The sequence below is a fragment of the Staurois parvus genome, unplaced genomic scaffold (genome assembly GCF_062004578.1).
Source record: "Staurois parvus isolate SC_StPar_1 unplaced genomic scaffold, SC_StPar_1.0 ptg001274c, whole genome shotgun sequence".
Lineage (NCBI taxonomy): Eukaryota > Metazoa > Chordata > Amphibia > Anura > Ranidae > Staurois > Staurois parvus.
The window spans coordinates 258258-278758 of NW_028319070.1; the positions used below are offsets into that span (position 1 = coordinate 258258).

Genomic DNA, 20501 nt, shown 5'->3' on the forward strand with positions numbered 1-20501 from the left:
TTGGCCTGGACAGGAAGGGGGTAAAAGTGTCTGGACCTGAAGTGGTTAAAAAACAAGTTCACCTTTTGGGCAAAAATAATAAATGCACATTTTTTTGCAGGTAAACAAATGTGCATTTATTATTTTTGTCCAAAGGAGCCTGGAAAGCATTGCACCAGAGATCAGAAGATCGCTGATGCCATGCAGGTCTCCTGTAGACCTGTCAGAATATCGGTTTGCCATACAGGATGTACGGTCAAGCAGATATACCGACAGGAAGCTTCAATGACCTATCACGGTGCTCCACAGCATCGAGGTAGTTCATTGACAACTACAAGCCCAAAGCCGCTAAGGCTGCCGGGACTTGTAGGCACTCATTGACAGAAAAAACAGCGCAAACCGATATTAAATATACATCCCAAGACTCAATTAATGCAGAAAAATTATTAATATTTTCTTGAGATCGTCCCACTCCAAATATATTAGATAGGATAAAGTCCTTATTCCGAGACCCTTGACCAGTAGTCACACCCGTTTGTTATAATCACACACCGCACTCACCAGATATAGGTGAATGAAACGCCTTACATTTTGGACTCGGAATCCAAGATCCCTTCGGATCAGCCTCCAATCTCAAGCTGCAAGTAGAAATCCCAAATTGTAGGTAAGACTAACGTCTTTCTCTCAATGCCTCAGAGATCCAAACTGGAATTTAAATCAGCCTCCAACCTCCAGGGCGACCAAAGATCACTATCTTAAAAGAATGTAATCAGCATTTGTTTAATGTGTCTGGAGCCAAACTGCCACATAGCCAGGGTAAAGATCTCACAGTCAGCAATCGATGACAGCATGTAATGACATGGTTGATTTCTCCCTCTAGCAAGATAGCACCTGACGGCACCGGACACCGGCTGGCGCTCCACTCACCAGAAGTGACGTGGTACTTTGGACGGCAAAGCCGAAAGTGCTTCAACACGTTTCGCCCCTTCTCCAGGGCGTTTTCACAGACAATACTCCGGCCTTCAGCCGTTAATATACTATGTTTGCGACCCCCCCCCTATTCCGGATTGGTCAACTACTATTAACCAGGAAGATTCAGCTGTCCGCCATTTCTCATGCGGGATCCCTTTACAATATAGATCACATCACAAAAACCGACTAGATGACAATACAACATTCCAGTTGCAGGATAACATTACAACGAACAATCACTAATTAAACGGTATTCCAATATTTCAAAATAGTCCCATGGAGAATTAAAGCACCGCTCAATTATAACAATGCCTCTTACAGATATAAATATCCACATTCTAAAAATCTTTAATTATATTAAAAAGACAAAAATATATTTAAAAAAAAAGGAATTTATAAAGAAAAAATATTATATGCATATTAACCACTTGAGCACCTGAGGATTTACCCCCCTTAATGACCAGGCCTTTTTTTGCTGTTTGGCGCTGCACTAATTCAAATGATAATTGCGCAGTCATGCAATGCTGTACCCAAACAAAATTTACATCCTTTTTTTCACACAAATAGAGCTTTCTTTTGGTGGTATTTGATCACCTGTGCGCTTTTCATTTTTTGCGCTATAAACAAAAAAACCACAAAATTTTTGAAAAAAAACAATATTTTCTACTTTCAGCTATAAAAAATATATCGTAAACTCAAAGTTAGTCATAAATTTAAGCCAAAATGTATTCTGCTACATGTTTTTGGTAAAAAAAAATCCTGTGCATTAGAGGGCAAACTGGCGCTATCTAGGAGGGGCGCTAACACTATCGGAAGTCACCAGTGACACTAATACAGTGATCAGTAAAAATCTGTTCACTGTAATCAATGACACTGGTGACAGGGCAGTAAAGGGGTTAACGGGGGGGGGGGGGGGGGGGCGATCAAGGGGTTAAATGGGATTACTGGTGTACTAGCGGGCAATCTGGCACTATCTGGGAGGGGCGCTAACACTATCGGAAGTCACCAGCGACACTGATACAGTGATCAGTAAAAATTGGTTCACTGATCAGTGACACTGGTGACAGGGCAGTGAAGGGGTTAACTGGGGGGCGATCAAGGGGTTAAACGGGATTACTGGTGTACTGGCGGGCAATCTGGCGCTATCTGGGAGGGGCGCTAAAACTATCGAAAGTTGCCAGCGACACTGATACAGTGATCAGTAAAAATTGGTTCACTGATCAGTGACACTGGTGACAGGGCAGTGAAGGGGTTAACTGGGGGGGGGGGGATCAGGGGGTTAAATGTGTCCTAGGTGTGTTCTAACTGTTAGTGTAGCGCTTTGTACTCACTTTTACTGTGTCTTCTTCTCTGTCTTGAACGGAATGTGTCCAGGCAGAGAAGAATGACATCATATCCTGCCCTGTGTAAATGTCAACACAGGATAGGACAGGGACCGATCATCTGATTTCAGCCAGAAATCACTGGCTGAAATATAATGATTGATCCCTCCTGGATCGAATCGTGTCACCCGCGGGTCGGCGGGACGCGCGCACCCCCTACCTGCGAAAGTGTCGGGAGCGCAGAGCCCGTTTTAAAACGTGCTTTTGCGCTCCACTGCTGCCCTGCACACGTATATATACAGTGGCAGAGCGGCAAGCGGTTAACACATAAAAAAAATAAAAATTAAGAAAAATTATAAATAAAAATAAAAAATAAAAAAAATATAATTCTAAAAATAAAAAATTTTTTAAAAAAAAAATAATATTAAAAATAAAATAAAAATGTATTGAAAATCTTAATGCCCAAACACCATAAATCTTTACAAAACCAGATGGAACTCTACCAATTGGAAAGAAAACAATTTATATCAATGTCCACATTTAACCCTTTAGGGGCCAATGTGACTAACTGATAAATCCATTTTGTTTCATTCTGTGAAACAGACTTGACCAAATCACCACCACGCCAAGGGGCTGTGATTTTGTCTATGCCACAGAACAGCAACGAAGATGGATCTCTATTGTGAAATAACCTATAATGATGAGGTGGTTCTCCCTATATACTGGAGGTGACATGGACATTCTAACAGATACGTTACGTGTGTACTTCCACATGAAAAACTCCAATCTTATGGGACATCCCATTAGACCGGGACTGAAAATGCGTATATTTCTTTCTATTCTTATCCCCCTTCATAGTCCTACATGCTAAGCACCTCCCATAGCCATGCTAAGCACCTCCCATTTAAAGAAGCCCACTCTATCTAAAAAAGTAAGCTTCGTCAAGGGTGCATCAAGGACATTTTTTACCAGCCTACTCCTAAGGGTTGCTGGTTTCCTATAAATAAATCTGGCTTCTTAGGCAATAAATCGATTAATACATCGTTTCTCATTAAAATAGGCCAGTGATTACCAATATTTTTCTCTAATAATTTATATTGTTTAGAGAACCCAGTGATAAAGGCTAGATCACAATTATCATTTTTCCTGCTTTTTGTGCATAATAAATCATCTCTGTTCATCTTTTTGACTTGTTCTTTTGTATCAATTAAGTTCTCCATCTTGTAACCTTTTTCTTCAAACCTCTGTAGCAACATATCAGACTGTATTTCAAAATCCCTATTATCATCACAATTACGTTTAATTCTAATTAGTTGGCTTTTTGGAATTGCACTCAACCACCTCCTATGATAACAGCTGTGATTGGGGATGTACCCATTTCTATCTACCTCTTTAAAGCGAGTACGGGTACAGAATCTATCCTCATATTTAAAGATGATTAAATCCAAAAAATGTATAGCCGTAGAACTAATATTATCGGTGAAAGAGATATTAAATGAATTCCTCCCCACATCCTGAATATATTCCTCCAATGCTCCCTGAGTTCCATCCCATATTATTACAAGATCAACTATAAATCTCTTATACAATAAAAATTCTGCTCTTATGTTCTTAAAAATATAGTCCTGCTCCTATAGGAGAAGTCCAGCTTCGGGGTTATCAGGTGTTAACATGGAAAGCAAAATAAAAAGTCCTGCTGCTCTTAAAGAAGTCCAGCTCCAGGGATTTAAAGGGTTAACATGGAAAGCTCCAATGATCCTTGTAGAAAGCAATATTCAACTATTCCGCTGCACCTTAAAGCGGAGCTCCACCCAAAAGGGGAATGTCCGCTTGTCTGTATCCCCCCTCCACTGCCATATTTGACACTTTTTAATGGGTGAGGGTTAACTGGTTTTGACAGGTACTTGCTCCCACTGAGGCCTGATGCTACATCCACTTAGGCAAGTAGGATTTAAAAAAAAAAAATATACAAAAATTCCATACTTCTCTTTTAAGTGGATCCAGGTAAATCCAGATTGCACACATCACTCTCTCTGCGCCCTTCTGCTTTCTGTTTCTGGTTTTAGATTGTGTGTCCTGGGACTGTAACCAAAAACCAGGTAAAAAAAATTAAGTTATTGACTTCCCATTGACTTCAATGCAAAACCGGCTCCCACTTCAATGCAAAAACTCCTGTCAATAGCAATCCTAAGTGAACACTTGTTTCTACTCTTATGAGTCTGGAACGTACCGCTACAAACTCGCACAAGACCCTTTTTTTCGTAATAGTACTCAAAATCAAATGCGTGTGGATCTCATCTGTGTGAACCACCTCAACAAAAACACATATCTGGCCTGTCATGCGAATGTGAGTTTGAAAACGCATCCAGAATCACATATGTGTGAAACAGAGTGGTTCCATCCACCTGGGCGTTTTGGGATCACAGCAGAATGGCTGCAATTTTGCTCGCAATCGCAAAATGCAGGTTCAGGTGCCATTATTTTCAATGGCACCTAAAACGTGGTACGGTTTTGTCGTGATTTTCACGCAGCAAATCACACCCCTTCCTAACGAGCACTGAACTGTTGCTCGTCACACTGCAAGGTCTCTCTCCTTCCTGCTAGTTCCCTGGTGCGGTGCTGGTGACAGGCAGGGAGGAGTAGGAGGTAAACAGCGCAATGTGAAAAATAAACGTTTAAAGAGTAACTCCACTTTTGTTGGGAAAAAACTACCCCTCGGAGTGATCTATGTACATTGCAAGGATAACAAACTTTGTTGCAGATTCCTATTTATTTCAGGTACTTGTATAGCGCTGTCAATTTACGTTTTATTACTATCAATCAGCTGCTGCACCTGCAGGGCTCTAATGAGGAAATTGCAGGGTCTGCATCCCTTAAGACATCATTTCCTATTGGGAGTATCTCACCAAAAGACATTTTTGTTGCAAGAGATGGCTGAATTCTGACTCGTATCTTAGTGCAGACTTCTGGGAAAGTCAGTGAGCCAATCACACAAGCAGGAAATGAGGTTGCTGGTGGTTGTTCTGTGTACAGAACACCATCAGATATCCATATTGCATTTTACAGAAAATTACAGCGGTGTAGAAGGAAAGGTAATTTTTAATAACATTCAGTCACAAAATGACTGCTGTCGCAATATATACACTATACAGTTAGGTCCATATGTCTTTGGACACAGGCAATTTTAATTATTTCAGGTATTTACCAAAACATATTCAAGCTATATTTATATAATGGATATGGGCTGACTGTGCACACTCTCAGGTTTAATTTGAGGGTATGTACATCCACATCGGAGGAAAGGTTTAGGAATTACAGCTCTTAAGAGTAGCCACCCCCCTTTTTCAAGTGACCAAAAGTAATTGGACAATTGAATCAAAAGCTGTTTTATGGCCAGGTGTGGGCTACTCCATTATTTCGTCATCAATTAAGCAGGTAAAAGGTCTGGAGGTGATTCTAAGTGTGGTATTTGCATTTGGAATCTATTGCTGTGAACCTGCATCATGCGTTCAAAGGGGCTGTCCATGCAAGTGAAACAGGCCATTGTAAGGCTTCAAAAATGAAACAAATCCATCAGAGAGATGGCAGCAACATTAAGAGTGGACAAATCAACAGTTTGGTACATTTTGAGGAAAGAAAAATGCACTGGTGAGCGCAGCAACATAAAAGGGCATGGACGTCCACGGAAGACAACAGTGGTGGATGATCGCAGGATCCTCTTTATGGTAAACAACAACCCATTCACAACATCCAGACAAGTGAAGGACACTCTCCAGGAGGTCGGCGTATCATTGTCAAAGTCTACAATCAAGAGAAGACTTCACGAGAGCAAATACAGAGGGTTCACCACAAGGTACAAACTGTTCATAAGCCTGAACAATAGAAAAGCCAGATTAGACCTTGCCAAAAAACATCAAAAAAAGCCAGACAAGTTCTGGAAAAGCATTCTTTGGACAGATGAAACGAACACTAAACTGTACCAGAATGACAGGAAGAAAAATGTGTGGGGAAGGCTTGCAACAGCTCATGATCTAAAGCACACAATGTCATCTGTAAAAAATGGTGGAGGCAGTGTGATGGCATGGGCATGCGTGGCTTCCAGTGGCACTGGGCCATTGGTGTTTATTGATGACGTGACAGAAGACAGAAGCAGCCGGATGAATTCTGCAGTGTTTACAGATATACTGTCAGCCCAGATTCAGCAAAGCTGGACGGCGCTTCACAGTACAGATGGATAATGATCTAAAACACATTGCCAATGCAGCCCAAGAGCTTTTTAAGGAAAAAAAGTGGAATATTCTGCAATGGCCGAGTCAATCACCTGATTTCGGCCAAATTGAGCATGCATTTTACTTGATGAATGCAAAACTAAAAGGCAGAAAGACCCACAAGGAACAATTGAAGGCCGCTGCAGTTAGAGCCTGGCAAAACATCAGAAAGGAGGAAACCCAGTCTTTGGTAATGTCCATAGCTTCAAGACTTCAGTGTAGCCAATAAAAAAGGACAGTTATCTACTGTCTTTAAACAGCAGAAAAGTGCCCATTAAAACGACACTTGTCCCCGGGCCTCCTCTACCACCACGCCCCCCCCTGTGCACTTGATTAACGGACCAATCGCCTGCCCAAGCTGAGCTCAACCACTACTAATCGGCCGGCTGCGGAAAGGAAGTTTCAGAGCCCGCTGATTAGTAATGGATTGAGCTCTGTTCGGACTCGGCTTGAGTGGGGGGAAGAGGGGCGGGTCGCTGGTCACGTGTGCAGTGATGTGGTGACATATTTGAAAGTGATTGCAAGGAAGGGGCGCGGGGGAGGAGGACCAAAGGCTGCAGGAGGTCAGTGTGTGACAGCTCTGTGTGGCAGTCAGTCACCCCCCCCCCCCCCCCCCCCCCCCAGACACCGGGCCGCGCGCAGCTCCCCCCCCCAGACACCGGGCCGCGCGCAGCTCCCCCCCCCAGACACCGGGCCGCGCGCAGCTCCCCCCCCCAGACACCGGGCCGCGCGCAGCTCCCCCCCCAGACACCGGGCCGCGCGCAGCTCCCCCCCAGACACCGGGCCACGCGCAGCTCCCCCCCCAGACACCGGGCCACGCGCAGCTCCCCCCCCAGACACCGGGCCGCGCGCAGCACCCCCCCAGACACCGGGCCGCGCACAGCTCCCCTGTAATAAAGGCCCCGCATAGTGTTGATACCTCATCCTTTTAAACCCAAAAGCATATTATTTACACTGGTTCTGTGGCGGATTAAGGAGGTAATTAAACTCACCTAGTCCTTATCTGTATTAAATTATCCTCAGATCCTGGGTATATTAATATGTGTTCGATTGATGAGGTGACAACTCTAGCACCGCAACTGGAGTAGAGGGCCCTGGGCTCGGGTCTGAGAGGTTCTTCGTGGATTTTTGTACTGGGGCCTGAAGGTTCGTTTCTTCTCTTCCTCATATCACAGACTCCCCCCCCCATATCACAGACCCCCTCATATTACCGCCCGCCATACCACACAGTGCCCGTGCGGAGAATGCCCGGAGACGTCCTTCACCAGCGTTTCGATCCCATAAAGTTGACGCTTCAAAGGGGCGGCAACGGTGGTCTGCGGGAGTTGTAGTCCGCCTGTGATTGGCTGACGGTCCTTGACCACCGGAAGGGGCGTTTCCGGCTGTGGTGCGATCCTGGAGCGGAGAGATTGAGCAGCGCGGAGCGGAGTGAGTGTTGCGGTACACACCTACACTCCGCGATACTCACTCTGATCCGCGCCAGGATCGCACCACATCCGGAAACACCCCTTCCGGTGGTCAAAGATCGACAGCCAATCGCAGGCGGACTACAACTCCGCACGGGCACTGTGTGGTATGGCGTGAAGGTGGGCGGTAATATGAGGGTCTCTGTGATATGGGGGGGAGTCTGTGATGAGGGAGATATGAGACGTTCTGTGATAGGAGGCAGAGGAGAAACTGGAACCTTCAGGGCCCCAGTACAAAAACCATGAAGGACCTCCCTGACCCGATCTAGGGCCCTTTTCTCCTGTTGTGTGGCCCTTTATTACAGGGGAGCTCTGCCTTCCCTGATGTAAGGGGGGCTCTGGTGACCAAAGAACCTCCTACACCAGAGTTCCCCTTTACCCAGAATCTGCAGAGTGAATACACTAAGGTAAAGGGGTTCACTGATGTAAGAGGGGAGTGAGGACACTGATATAAGGAGGGAACTTTGATATCAGTGCCCCCCCCCCCTCCTTAGGATCTCCACTCACCCCTTACATCAGTGATCCCCCCATAGACAGACTGACTGACTGCTAGACAGACTGACTGACTGCTCCACAGACTGTGGCCTGGAGCTGTCACACACTGATCTGTAATTTCCTGCAGCTTGTGGTCCTCCTCTCCCCAGTGCCCCCTCATTGCAGTCGCTTTCAAATTTGCTGGAAAGGCACCAAGTGTCATAACGTCATCACGCTCATGACCAGTGCCCCCCCCCCCTTCCATCCCGCTGAAGGCAAGCTAGAGCCAAGCTCAGCCAAGTAGTAATTGGTCGGCTCCGAAACTTTGCATTTCTACAGCCGGCCAATTAGTAACTGGGTGAGCTTGGCTCGGACGGGTGAACGGTCCGCTGGTCAGGGCCCCCTCTACAGTGGCAGAACACCAGGGTCCGGTCACAAGTGGATCCTTTGGTAATGATATGTGATATGCAGGGATTCTGTGATATGGAGGGGATGATATGAGGGGATTCTGTGATATGGAGGGGATGATATGAGGGGATTCTGTGATATGGAGGGGATGATATGAGGGGATTCTGTGATATGGAGGGGATGATATGCGGGGATTCTGTGATATGGAGGGGATGATATGCGGGGATTCTGTGATATGGAGGGGATGATATGCAGGGATTCTGTGATATGGAGGGGATGATATGAGGGGATTCTGTGATATGGAGGGGATGATATGAGGGGATTCTGTGATATGGAGGGGATGATATGAGGGGATTCTGTGATATGGATATGGACATCAGAGTCTGCAGGATTCCCGTTACATTGCGGAGGGGGGGGACTGAGTGGACCCTGATGTAAAGGGCAATGCTGCAGACCCTGATGTAAGTGGGAACTCTGATGTAAAGGGGAATGCTGTGGACTGTAATGTAAGGGGGTTTGATGACCAGAGACCACCTCATTTCAGAGTTGCCCTTTACATCAAAGTCTGCAGTATTCCCCCTTACAACATGATCCGCAGCATTCCACTTTACATCAGAGTTCTTCTTTAAAGTACATCAAACTCCGCAAGATTTGCTTTACAGTGCAGGGGGGATCTCCGTGGACCCTGATATGAAGAGGAACTCTGTTCCCTTATGTGAAGGGAAACTCTGCAGACTCTGATGTAAGCGGGAATGTTGTGGACTCTGGTGTAAAGGGGATCTCTGGTGTAAGAACTGTTACATTAGAGTTTGCTGAGTTTCTCCTTACCTCAGAGTCTGCAAAGTTTCCCTTTGCACTGTAAGGGTGAACACTTCTGACTCTGATGTAAGGGGTAATGCTGGGAACTCTGATGTAAGGGGGGTTCTAATGATCAGAGAACCTCTTACATCAGAGTTCCCCTTTACCCCGGAGTCTGCAGAGTGAATACACTAAGGTAAAGGGGTTCACTGACATAAGAGGGGAGTGAGGACACAGATATAAGGGAGACCGTTATATCAGTGTCCCCCCTTACTTTACGGTCTGCACTCGCACCTTACATCAGTGATCCCCCCATAGAGTGACTTACTGCCACACAGAGCTGTCACACACTGACCTCCTGTAATTGCCTGCAGCCTTTGGTCCTCCTCCCCCGCGCCCCTTCCTTGCAATCACTTTCAAATATGTCACCACATCACTGCACACGTGACCAGCGACCCGCCCCTCTTCCCCCCACTCAAGCCGAGTCCGAACAGAGCTCAATCCATTACTAATCAGCGGGCTCTGAAACTTCCTTTCCGCAGCCGGCCGATTAGTAGTGGTTGAGCTCGGCTGGGGTGGGCGATTGGTCCGTTAATCAAGTGCACGGGGGGGGGAGTGGTGGTAGAGGAGGCCCGGGGACAGGTGTAGTTTTAATGGGCACTTTTCTGCTGTTTAAAGACAGCAGATAACTGTCCTTGTTTTATTGGCTGCACTGCTTGCCCCCCCCCCCCCCATAGTGGCGGAACACCAGGGTTGGGTCGCAAGTACGATCTTTGCATCCCTGGTGGTTCAGCCACAGATATGAGGGGACTCTGTGATATGGAGAGGATGAGAGACTTTGTTAGGATTGTGGAAAGTTTATAAAAAACTACTTGTCCAAGGGACTAAATCGAGGTCCCAATCTTTTTGTCCCTCATGACAATCTACTTGTCTTGATTAAAAAAAACAAAACATTTGAATCTGAGCTGCTTTTGGAATGTCTGGGGCTTTTAAAAATGAAAGGGGCTTTATGGTGACTTAGAAGGCAACTCTACTTTCATGGGAGGAAAAAAGCAAATAATAAAAGAATATACAGTATATAAACAGTTAGGTCCGTATATATTTAGACACAGGCACAATTTTCATATTTTTGGCTCTGTATGCCACCAGAATAAATTAAAGAGAAACAATCCAAATGAATCTGAAGTGCAGACTTTCAGCTTTAATTCAAGGGGTTGAACATAAATATCAAGTAAACATTTTAGGAACTGCAGCCATTTGTATACACAGTCCTTCCATCTTCAAGGGCTCAAATGTAATTGAACAAATGAATATAATCATAAATAAAATATTCATTTTTAATATTTTGTTGGGAATCCTTTACTGGCAATGACTGCCTGAAGTCTGGAACCCATGGACATTACCAAAGACTGGGTTTCCTCCTTTCTTATGCTTTGCCAGGCTCTAACTGCAGCAGCCTTCAGTTATTCTTTGTGGGTCTTCTGCCTTTAGTTTTGCCTTCAGTAAGTGAAATGCATGCTCAATTGGGTTGAGATCAGGTGATTGACTCGGCCATTGCAGAATATTCCACTTCTTTTCCTTAAAAAGCTCTTGGGTTGCTTTTGCAGTGTGTTTTGGATCATTGTCCATCTGTACTGTGCACCACCGTCCAAACAACTTTGCTGCATTTGGCTGGATGTTATGAATGGGTTTTTCTTTACCATAGAGAGGATCCTGCAATCATCCACCACTGTTTTCTACCGTGGACGTCTTTTTATGTTGCTGAGGTCACCAGTGCATTTTTCTTTCCTCAGAATGTACCGAACTGTTGATTTGGCCACTCCTAATGTTGCTGCTATCTCTCGTATGTTTAATTTTTGAAGCCTTACAATAGCCTGTTTCACTTGCATGGACAGCCCCTTTGAACGCATGATGTAGGTTCACAGCAATAGATTCCAAATGCAAATACCACACTTAGAATCAACTCCAGACCTTTCACCTGCCTAATTGATGAAGAAATAACGAACAAGTAGCCCACACCTGGCCATAAAACAGCTTTTGATTGAATTGTCCAATTACTTTTGGTCCTTTGAAAAAGGGTGTGTGGTTACTCTTAAGAGCTGTAATTCCTAAACCTTTCCTCCAATGTGGATGTACATACCCTCAAATTAAACCAGAGAGTGTGCACAGTCAGCCCATATCCATTATATATCTATAGCTTGAATATGTTTTGGTAAAAACCTGAAATAATTAAAATTGCCTGTGTCCAAAGACATATGGACCTAACTGTATAGTGTATATATTGCGACAGTCATTTTGTGACTGAATGTTATTAAAAATTACCTTTCCTTTTCAATCTACACCGCAGTAATTTTCTGTAAAATGCAATATGGATATCTGATGGTGTTCTGTACACAGAACAACCACCAGCAACTTCATTTCCTGCTTGTGTGATTGGCTCACTGACTTTCCCAGAAGTCTGCACTAAGATACGAGTCAGAATTCAGCCATCTCTTGCAACAAAAATGTCTTTTGGTGAGATACTCCCAATAGGAAATGATGTCTTAAGGGATGCAGACCCTGCAATTTTCCTCATTAGAGCCCTGCAGGTGCAGCAGCTGATTGATAGTACTAAAAAAACTCCCATACAGATCCTCTCTGCAAATGGACACAGACAGACAGCTCTTTCTTCAGAATAACAAAAGATACCTTAGATTGTACGCCCCTTGAGGGTTAGGGATTGATGTGAATGTACAATATTTATATGTAAAAGCGCTGCGTAAATTGACAGCGCTATAAAAGTACCTGAAATAAATAGGAATCTGCAACAAAGTTTGTTATAATCCTTGCAAATGTACATAGATCACTCAGAGGGGTAGTTTTTTCCCAACAAAATTGGAGTTACTCTTTATACGTTTATTTTTCACATTGCGCTGTTTACCTCCTACTCCTCCCTGCCTGTCACCAGCACCGCACCAGGGAACTAGCAGGAAGGAGAGAGACCTTGCAGTGTGACGAACAACGGTTCAGTGCTCGTTAGGAAAGGGGAGTGTGGGGTTCTTTTAATGGTCAGCAGAATCGCATCTGCTGAGTGAGTAAATAAGGCACCGACCCCAATGAATAAAACTGTCCACACTTGGGTGTTTTGGTATTGTGGCACAATCTGCAGTTCTGCCCGCAATCTCAAAATGCACTACAATTGCAAAACACAGGTTCAGGTGTCATGATTTTCAATGGCACCTAAAACGCGATGTGGTTTTACCACGGCGTTCCTGCGATTTACTGTGTGGCAGTCTCGGCAAATCTTGTAAAACTTGTCGCCCAAAAAGAAGCAGGAGCTTCTTTTGGGAGAAAAGCTTCATGCGATGCGATTTGCCACGTGAAATTCACGGCAAAACCGTACCACGTTTTAGGTGCCATAGAAAATAATGGCACCTGAACCTGCATTTTGCGATTGTAGTGCATTTTGCGATTGTAGTGCATTTTGAGATTGTAGTGCATTTTGAGATTGCGGGCAGAATTGCATAGCAAAAAAAAAATTATAATCCCATACCCACAGTTGATCCAGACAGAAAGGCAAATCCAGCCAGGAAGGCAAAAAAAAGTTATGGATTTTGGGGGTTAACCCCACACCATTTTTTTTTTTTCATTTTGGTTTGGGGCTTCCCCTCATAATCCATACCAGACCCAAAGTTGGATGGGAGGGGGGACCCCACGCCGTTTTTTAAAATTGTTTTTTAATTGCTGGCAATTTTTTCTTTTACATTCAGCTGTCAGTGGGAACCCCACTGACAGCTGAAACATGATGCATGCTTTTCACTACTAAAATACAGCATGACTTGATCAAATAACTCATGCAGTATTTTAGTAGCCTTTTTTTAAGTGAATTTACTATTTTTTAGTGCATTCTGGGTATTTCGGAGGGTCTCCTGAGGTTATCTTTTAAAAACGCTTCTAAACGCAAATGTGCATAAATGCGGCTAAACACGGTATGCAAACGCGGCTAAACTGATGTTTTTTTAACCTACGTTTTTCAGCAGTCAGTTTCCATCGTTCAGAAGAGTTTTCCAAACGCCCCGTGTACACGAACCCTTATTCTTCAATAACAAACTGTGCCAGATCTTGTATAATGTGTGTGTGAGATCAGGAGCAGACATCACAGGCACAACTGGGGGTAGAACAGACCATAGAGATGCACGTAGTAGTAGTTTTTACAACGTCTAGTTATGTTTAGGGCTGCAACTAACGATTATTTTTATAATCGAATAGTTGGCTGATCATGGTTTCGATTAAACAGACAAAAACCTCAAAGTTTGGTGTAATAATTAGTTAATATGCAAAGTTGAAAAAAAGACAATTTATTTGTGAATATCTGTATGCAGTGTTAAATATAAATAGCCAGCTATATGGTTAGGGAACACAATATCTAATCCACTCTGAGAATAAGACAGAAGAGACATATACACTATTAGAGGTTGAATCTGGTACATATCATTTTGACTCCGAGATCAAAAAGTTTATTTAAAGAAACAAAAAAATGTAAAAAAAACCCTAAAACGCTATTTTGCAGATTTTCAGACAAGACGGTAATATATTATTATAAATGACAGACTCCCTTGTCCTAGGCAGGCACCTTGATACAAGCTCCCCGCACCTGCTATCACTTATGCTGGCCGTACATGAACACATTTTTACTTTATTAAAATAAAGATTAGAAAATATCTCAATTGAACACAGTTTTGGACAGTGTATGTGGTTTTTATTCAGAAATGACATTCATTTAAAAATAAGTTGATTGCTAAAAGCAAGTAAAATTTTTGAATGGCATTTGTCCACACATCGAATGTACAAAGAATGTTTGTACGAATATTCTCGTCCAAAAATAGATATACGTGTATGGCCAGCATAAGGCGTCTAGTAGCAGCAGCATGCGTTTTTTATCACCTGTCATAATGGAGTTAAAAAACCCAAATTAGCTCTTTATAGTACAAAAACAGCAGATAATCACTAATCATATATAAAAATATATCTCTATACCCAAAAGTAGGATATACTGAGAATTTTAACTGGGAGTCAGACATGAAGCTATATTAAGGGTGGAGGGAGGGAAAAAAATATTTTATATTAGCCCCTTGGAGCTAAGCGTACACAAATTAGCGACCCCACTGGACTGAGCTTTTTTCTGTGGGGCCCCTAATTTGCATACCCGTCTTGTCTCAAAGACTGTGATGTCAGTGAGAGCCCCGGGCCACGTTCTAACGATCAGGACCTGGAACTCCCAAATCCGGGTCACATGATCGATGTCAAAGCCTGTAATTGGAAAATAAAATAATTAATAAAAATACCTAGATTGAGGTTTAGTCTACGTCAGTGCCAGGGTTAGTGTTTGGGTCAAGGTCAGGGTCAAATGTCAAGGGTCAGTAATTTTTTTATTTTGTCAGGATTTTTTTAAAATAATTTTCTGGACCGTACTATGGGTACAAACAAAAACTAACACACACATATGTAGTATCATTTTAAATATAATGCATAATACTGGTAAACTTTTACTTGAAATTTAATTGTAAGGCCTTATATTACCTCCAGTCTATCAGCCTCCAGCTTCTCTGGGTTCAGATGCTGATCTTCCCCGCACAGAGTCCTTAAAGTGATTGGATTTTTTGTTAAACAACAAACATGTCATACCTACTCTGTGTAATGGATTTGCACAGAGCAGCCCTGATTCTGCTCTTCTGGGGTCCCCCACTGGCCCTTCTGACTCCTCCTGCCTTCAGAGTGCCCTTATAGCAAGCTGAAGAGTATAGGATAGAGCAGTGGTCTCCAAACTGCAGCCTGCGGGCCGGATGTGGTCCTTTGCCTGCTTTTATCTGGCCCCCGGGGAACCATTCCATCCAATGACACCAATAATGTGGGACCATTGCTCCCACAGACACCTATGACGGGGCACCATTGCTCTCACAAACACAGATGATGGGCACCATTGCTCCCACAGACACCAATGATGGGGCACCATCCCCCAAGAGACACCAGTGATGGGGCACTATTCCTTCCTTGAATACCAACAATGGGGCATTATTTCTCACACTAAAACCAAGGATGGGGGAATTCTGTACTCCCACTGACACTGGGGCATTTTTTACTCCCAGTGGGCACAGTCCGGCTTCCCTAAAGCCTGAAGGAAAGAAAACTGGTGTTTTGTTTAGAAAGTTTAAAGACCCCTGGTATAGAGTGTCCTTATAGCAAGATGAAAAAAAACTTCTACCTTTAGATTCATTCACTTCCTTCTTCTGCCCCGGACTACATGTCCCATGGCATAGCTCCTCACACATTCACAAGTTCTCAGGCACTTACTGACATGTATGGATGGTGTACTGAGCTGTATGTGTGCTGCACTGTATTTCCCACCACGTAAACAAATAATGCATAACGTATTCAGGCCAACTAATCGGCCTGTCAACTATTTTCATAATTGATTATGTCAATGATTGCTCACCTTTGCAAGCACGACGATGCCACTACACCGGCTGGTACGGAGCATGCACAGTTCAGAGCCCATGGCAAGGGGGGTTTTATGGGCACTTTTCTCCTGTCTGTGAACATTTATGGACAAGAGAAAAGCGCCTGTTTTATACAAAGTGTCTGTAAATGTATGGATGGTTGGCAACACAGGGCTGGGGGTGTACACATGCTGCCACTATGATGTTTTGCTTGGTGGCTGTGGCAGGAATGATATACTCTGTTGCATTTTGTGGGCTCAGTGCCTGCTGAACATGACCCATTCGAGTGAATGGAGCACCTCTGCAAGCACCCCACAACTGTGTGCAATGTATGTGGTTCCAGTGCACTAGTGTGGGGTTCTAGGGGTTAACCACTTGCCCTCCAGAGGATTTACCCCCCTTTCCTGGCCAGGCCATTTTTCACGTTACGGCGCTGCGTTACTTTGACTGACAATTGCGCGGTCATGAATTGCGCACCCAAATTAAGTTTATGTCCTTTTTTCCCACAAATTGAGCTTTCTTTCAGTTGTATTTGATCGCCTCTGCAGTTTTAATTTTTTGCACTATAAAAAAAAAGTCCGACAATTTGGAGAAAAAAAACAATATTTTTTTACTTTTTGCTATAAAACATGTCCAATAAAAAAATTTAAATTGCGTCATACATTTACGCCAAAATGTATTCTGCTACATGCCTTTGCTGAAAAAAAATCCCAATACGTGTAAATTAATTGATTTATGTGAAAGTTATAGCGTCTACAAATGGTGGTATATGTACTGGGATTTTTTTTTTCCATTTTAACTAGTAATGGCGGCGATCAGCGACTTATAGCAGGACTGCGACGGACATTCTGACACTGGGGGGACCTGGCTTGGTGTCACTGACATGTCAGCGACACCAATACAGTGATCAGTGCTAAATTAAAAAAAAAAAAAATATTGACACTGTACTAATGGCACTGGGCAGGAAGGAGTTAACATGAGGTGCGATCAAAGGGTCAACTGTGTGCTGGGAGTGTTTTAGTAGTTGGCGGTGTCTGTGTGCTTCACTGTAATCGCACTGCTCTGGTGATCCTCGGAAATCACCGGTGCAGGCGAGTAATTATCGGCTGGAGCTCGGTGATCAACAGCCACGGCCGTGAATGGCGGCACGGGTACGGCGCGCGCCTCCTACCCAGAAATGCAAAATCACGTATATTTACGTGATTTTGCAGAGCAGTGCCGCCCTGTAGCAGTATTTCTGCTACAGGGCGGATGAGAAGAGGCTAAAGCAGATGGTGAGGAGGTGAAACAACACCTACTCACTGCCTGCCAAATGCTCTCTGAATGCAGATCACTCTTCAGAGACCAATGCTCATGTAAACAGGCCCCTAAAGCCATGCTGGGGATGGACAGAAAGGTATTAAAACAGAAGCATCATAAAGGTGTGAGTGAAAACCCCAGAAGTTTAGCCAACTAGCAGATTGCCAGCTATATCCAATAGTACAAAGGTGTCCCGAAGTGTTAACTGGACATGAAGGGGGGAGGGGCAGAGAAGGGAAGGAGATGGGGAAGTTAGAGGGGAAGGAGATGGGGAGAGAAGGGAAGGAGATGGGGGGGGGGGAAGGGAAGGAGATGAGGGGGAGAGAAGGAACGAAATGGGGGAGGTTAGAGGGGAAGGAGATGGGGGAGAGAAGGGAAGGAGATGAGGGGGGGGGGAAGGAGATGGGGGAGGGGGGAGAAGGGAAGGAGATGGAGAGAGTTCAACATTGGGCAGAGCTCAGCTCACTCAGCCCACGCTGGTCATGTGGCTCAGGCAGTCTTCAATCTTGCAGCCACCATGTAGTTGCCAGCTGTAGAGCTTCAAGTTTGAGCTTCTTTTTGTGCATCTTTAGAGCGAAGGGAGGCCCATTCGGATAAATGGTGCAGCTCCAAGAACATGCAAAAAACATGGCGTAGTAGTGTACTCAGGTGTGAATGGGGCCTAACCTGGTCGAAGTGACGTGGTGGCATTCTTATTGGCCCCCAATGTACCTTCCAGCAGACATACATTGAAGTGTAATGTGTGACAATGCAGTAAAGTGTACTGGGGTGCGCTGCCAAGCAATAGAACATGGACCGTTCTTCCACACACAGCAACGCACCTCACTGTATTGTTGCGCTGTGCTGGAATTGTGCGTTGGGGTGCCGTGTACATAAATGGGGGGAGACTGTACTGAACAATTCATATGAAGGAGGAAAGAACACATTTAACAGCCCTGTACTACTGAGCAGATAGGAGATTTCAGAGGCCATTTTGTTACAGAGATTTAATATGTCCTGTGATCTCCGGTATCTGGTGAAATCTCGTATCCCCTCACTCACGCGCCCTTTGATCTCTGGTATCCTGTGTATCCAGTGAACGGGGTGGTGTGTGATCTGGGGCAGTGATATCAGATTTATCTATAATAAAGAGTCGGTTCACCTTTACTTAGTTCTCCCAAACACCTCCCTATCCACAAAGGGCATTCAGATCCTCTCTTCTCCCCCTTCCCTCTTAAGGTGACCATACACTACGCAATCTGATTGTACAATCTTCCGTAGATCTACCATCAACTAGGTACCATCAACAAGGGCCTGCCTGATGTGGCCATCTTTACACATTTAAAAAAATTACAAATTTAAAAAAATATTTGATTACTTTCTAAATCTTGGCCTAGGCAAGGGTGACACCCAGGCCTCGCTCATGCACACACATGCCAAAGGTCTCTAGCAGACACCCCTGCAGCCTTCATGCACGAGATCTTGCCAACTGCCTTCTGGGATGTGTGATGTAGACACCCCAGGATGCAGTTGATCTCACACAGGAGCACACAGGCTGCGTGAGTCAGAGACATAGACCCGTGGGGTGTGTGCATGTGCCACAGATCTGATGTATACACAGACAAGCCATGGAGATCTCTGTCCCCTAGACCTGGCAGAGAATTGCAGTGTGTCTGAGCATGTAACGGGTCTCCAGTGAGGATGGCGGATCTGGAGAAGAGCAGCTAATGGGGAAGTTCTGCTTCAACCAAGACAAAGCTGAACTGCTGAAAGTGCAGCCGATAACCGGCAATTGCATTTCCCAGTGATCAGTGTGTCATTGGACACGGCTGATCAGCTGATAAAAGGCAGCTATGATTGGCCTTTTACCACATCAAGTTATCAGCTGTGTCTGTAGGACACAGTGACCATGGAGATCGCCGGATGCACGCCCCTGGGGGCACGCAGGAGAGCGCGTTCTGGGAGAACGTCATATGACGCCCTCCCAGAACTGACCGGCCACAGTGAAGCTGTCATTCTGCTATCTGCGGTCGGCAAGTGGTTTTTAAAGAGTAACTTCATTCTGCCTAACCCCTTCCCCCAAAAAATCCCTAAAAATCATCTCAGAATACACATCCTACAACCATGGAGTCCAGCCTTGTCTTGGTTGAAAAAGAAATTCTCTCTTAGCCACTCTTCTCCAGAGCCGCCATCTTCACTGGAGATTTGACATGTGCCGACACGCCGGTGATCTCTGCCAGTACTCTGCCAAAGACCCCCTCGGTGCGATGCTACATCACACATCCCAGAAGGCAGTTTGTGAGATGTCATGCATGCTCAGACATGCCACGGGGGTCTTTGTCCGAGTACTGATAGAGACATGTAGCATGTCTGTACTGTACATGTGGGGGGAACATGACATCATCCTGGCCTAGGCCAAGATTTAGGAAGTAAAAAAAAAATAAGGAAAAATGTATTTACTTATTTTTGCTAATGTGTTAGAAGGAGGGAGGAGACCTAAAGAAAAAAATCAGCAAGGTTCCGCTTTAACATGAACTCCCTTCCCCTAAGGTGAACAGACTTCTCAACCCACTTAAGAAATGTGATTGCCTGTTGCAGTGGTCACATGATTGCAAGTCCATCCTGCCAACTCCCAATCATAGCAAGAGACGAGGAACTGTCTGTGACACACAGCACGGAAATGTATGCCGCCATGGATGTATTTGTGCGGTGTGTGGTCGTTAAGGCCCGCCCTTATTACTGCCGTACATATGAGTTATGTGGTCAGTAAGAGGTTAATATGGCTGTGCTCTGGTTTGCAAAAATGGCGCTCGCGTATGCCAGGTACAACGTTGAGCTTAGGCTATGCATTTCCTTGCCGCGGACCAATGAAAAATGGCGCCCGCGGTTTCGTGCATGCGCACTTGCCCCGGTCTCCGGCAAGATGGCGCCCGGTAATCTAGGCACGATTTTTTAGATCTTGAAACCTATAAATAGCAATGTACAGACATCAGGCTGCAAATGGCATACCCCTTTTGACAATGTACTTGTAATACGAAACGCATCAAGGAGGAGCTCTGC

At 44.6% G+C, this 20501-nt stretch overlaps 2 protein-coding genes across 2 annotated transcripts in view; one reads left to right on the plus strand and one right to left on the minus strand.

Annotated features, from left to right (window-relative positions):
* The window catches only part of LOC149437660 (protein kinase C delta type-like), a 66799-nt gene extending 58794 nt beyond the window's left edge, over positions 1-8005 (minus strand). Inside the window, exon 1 of the mRNA XM_089660792.1 lies at positions 7534-8005. The gene's annotated coding sequence lies outside the window, so the exon portion shown is untranslated. The remainder of the gene's footprint in view (positions 1-7533) is intronic.
* The window catches only part of LOC149437661 (uncharacterized), a 76734-nt gene that overhangs the window by 28628 nt on the left and 27605 nt on the right, over positions 1-20501 (plus strand). Inside the window, exons 10-11 of the mRNA XM_089660794.1 lie at positions 860-1007; positions 7912-8127. Of these exons, the coding sequence (XP_089516920.1) occupies positions 860-1007; positions 7912-8127 (364 nt within the window). The remainder of the gene's footprint in view (positions 1-859; positions 1008-7911; positions 8128-20501) is intronic.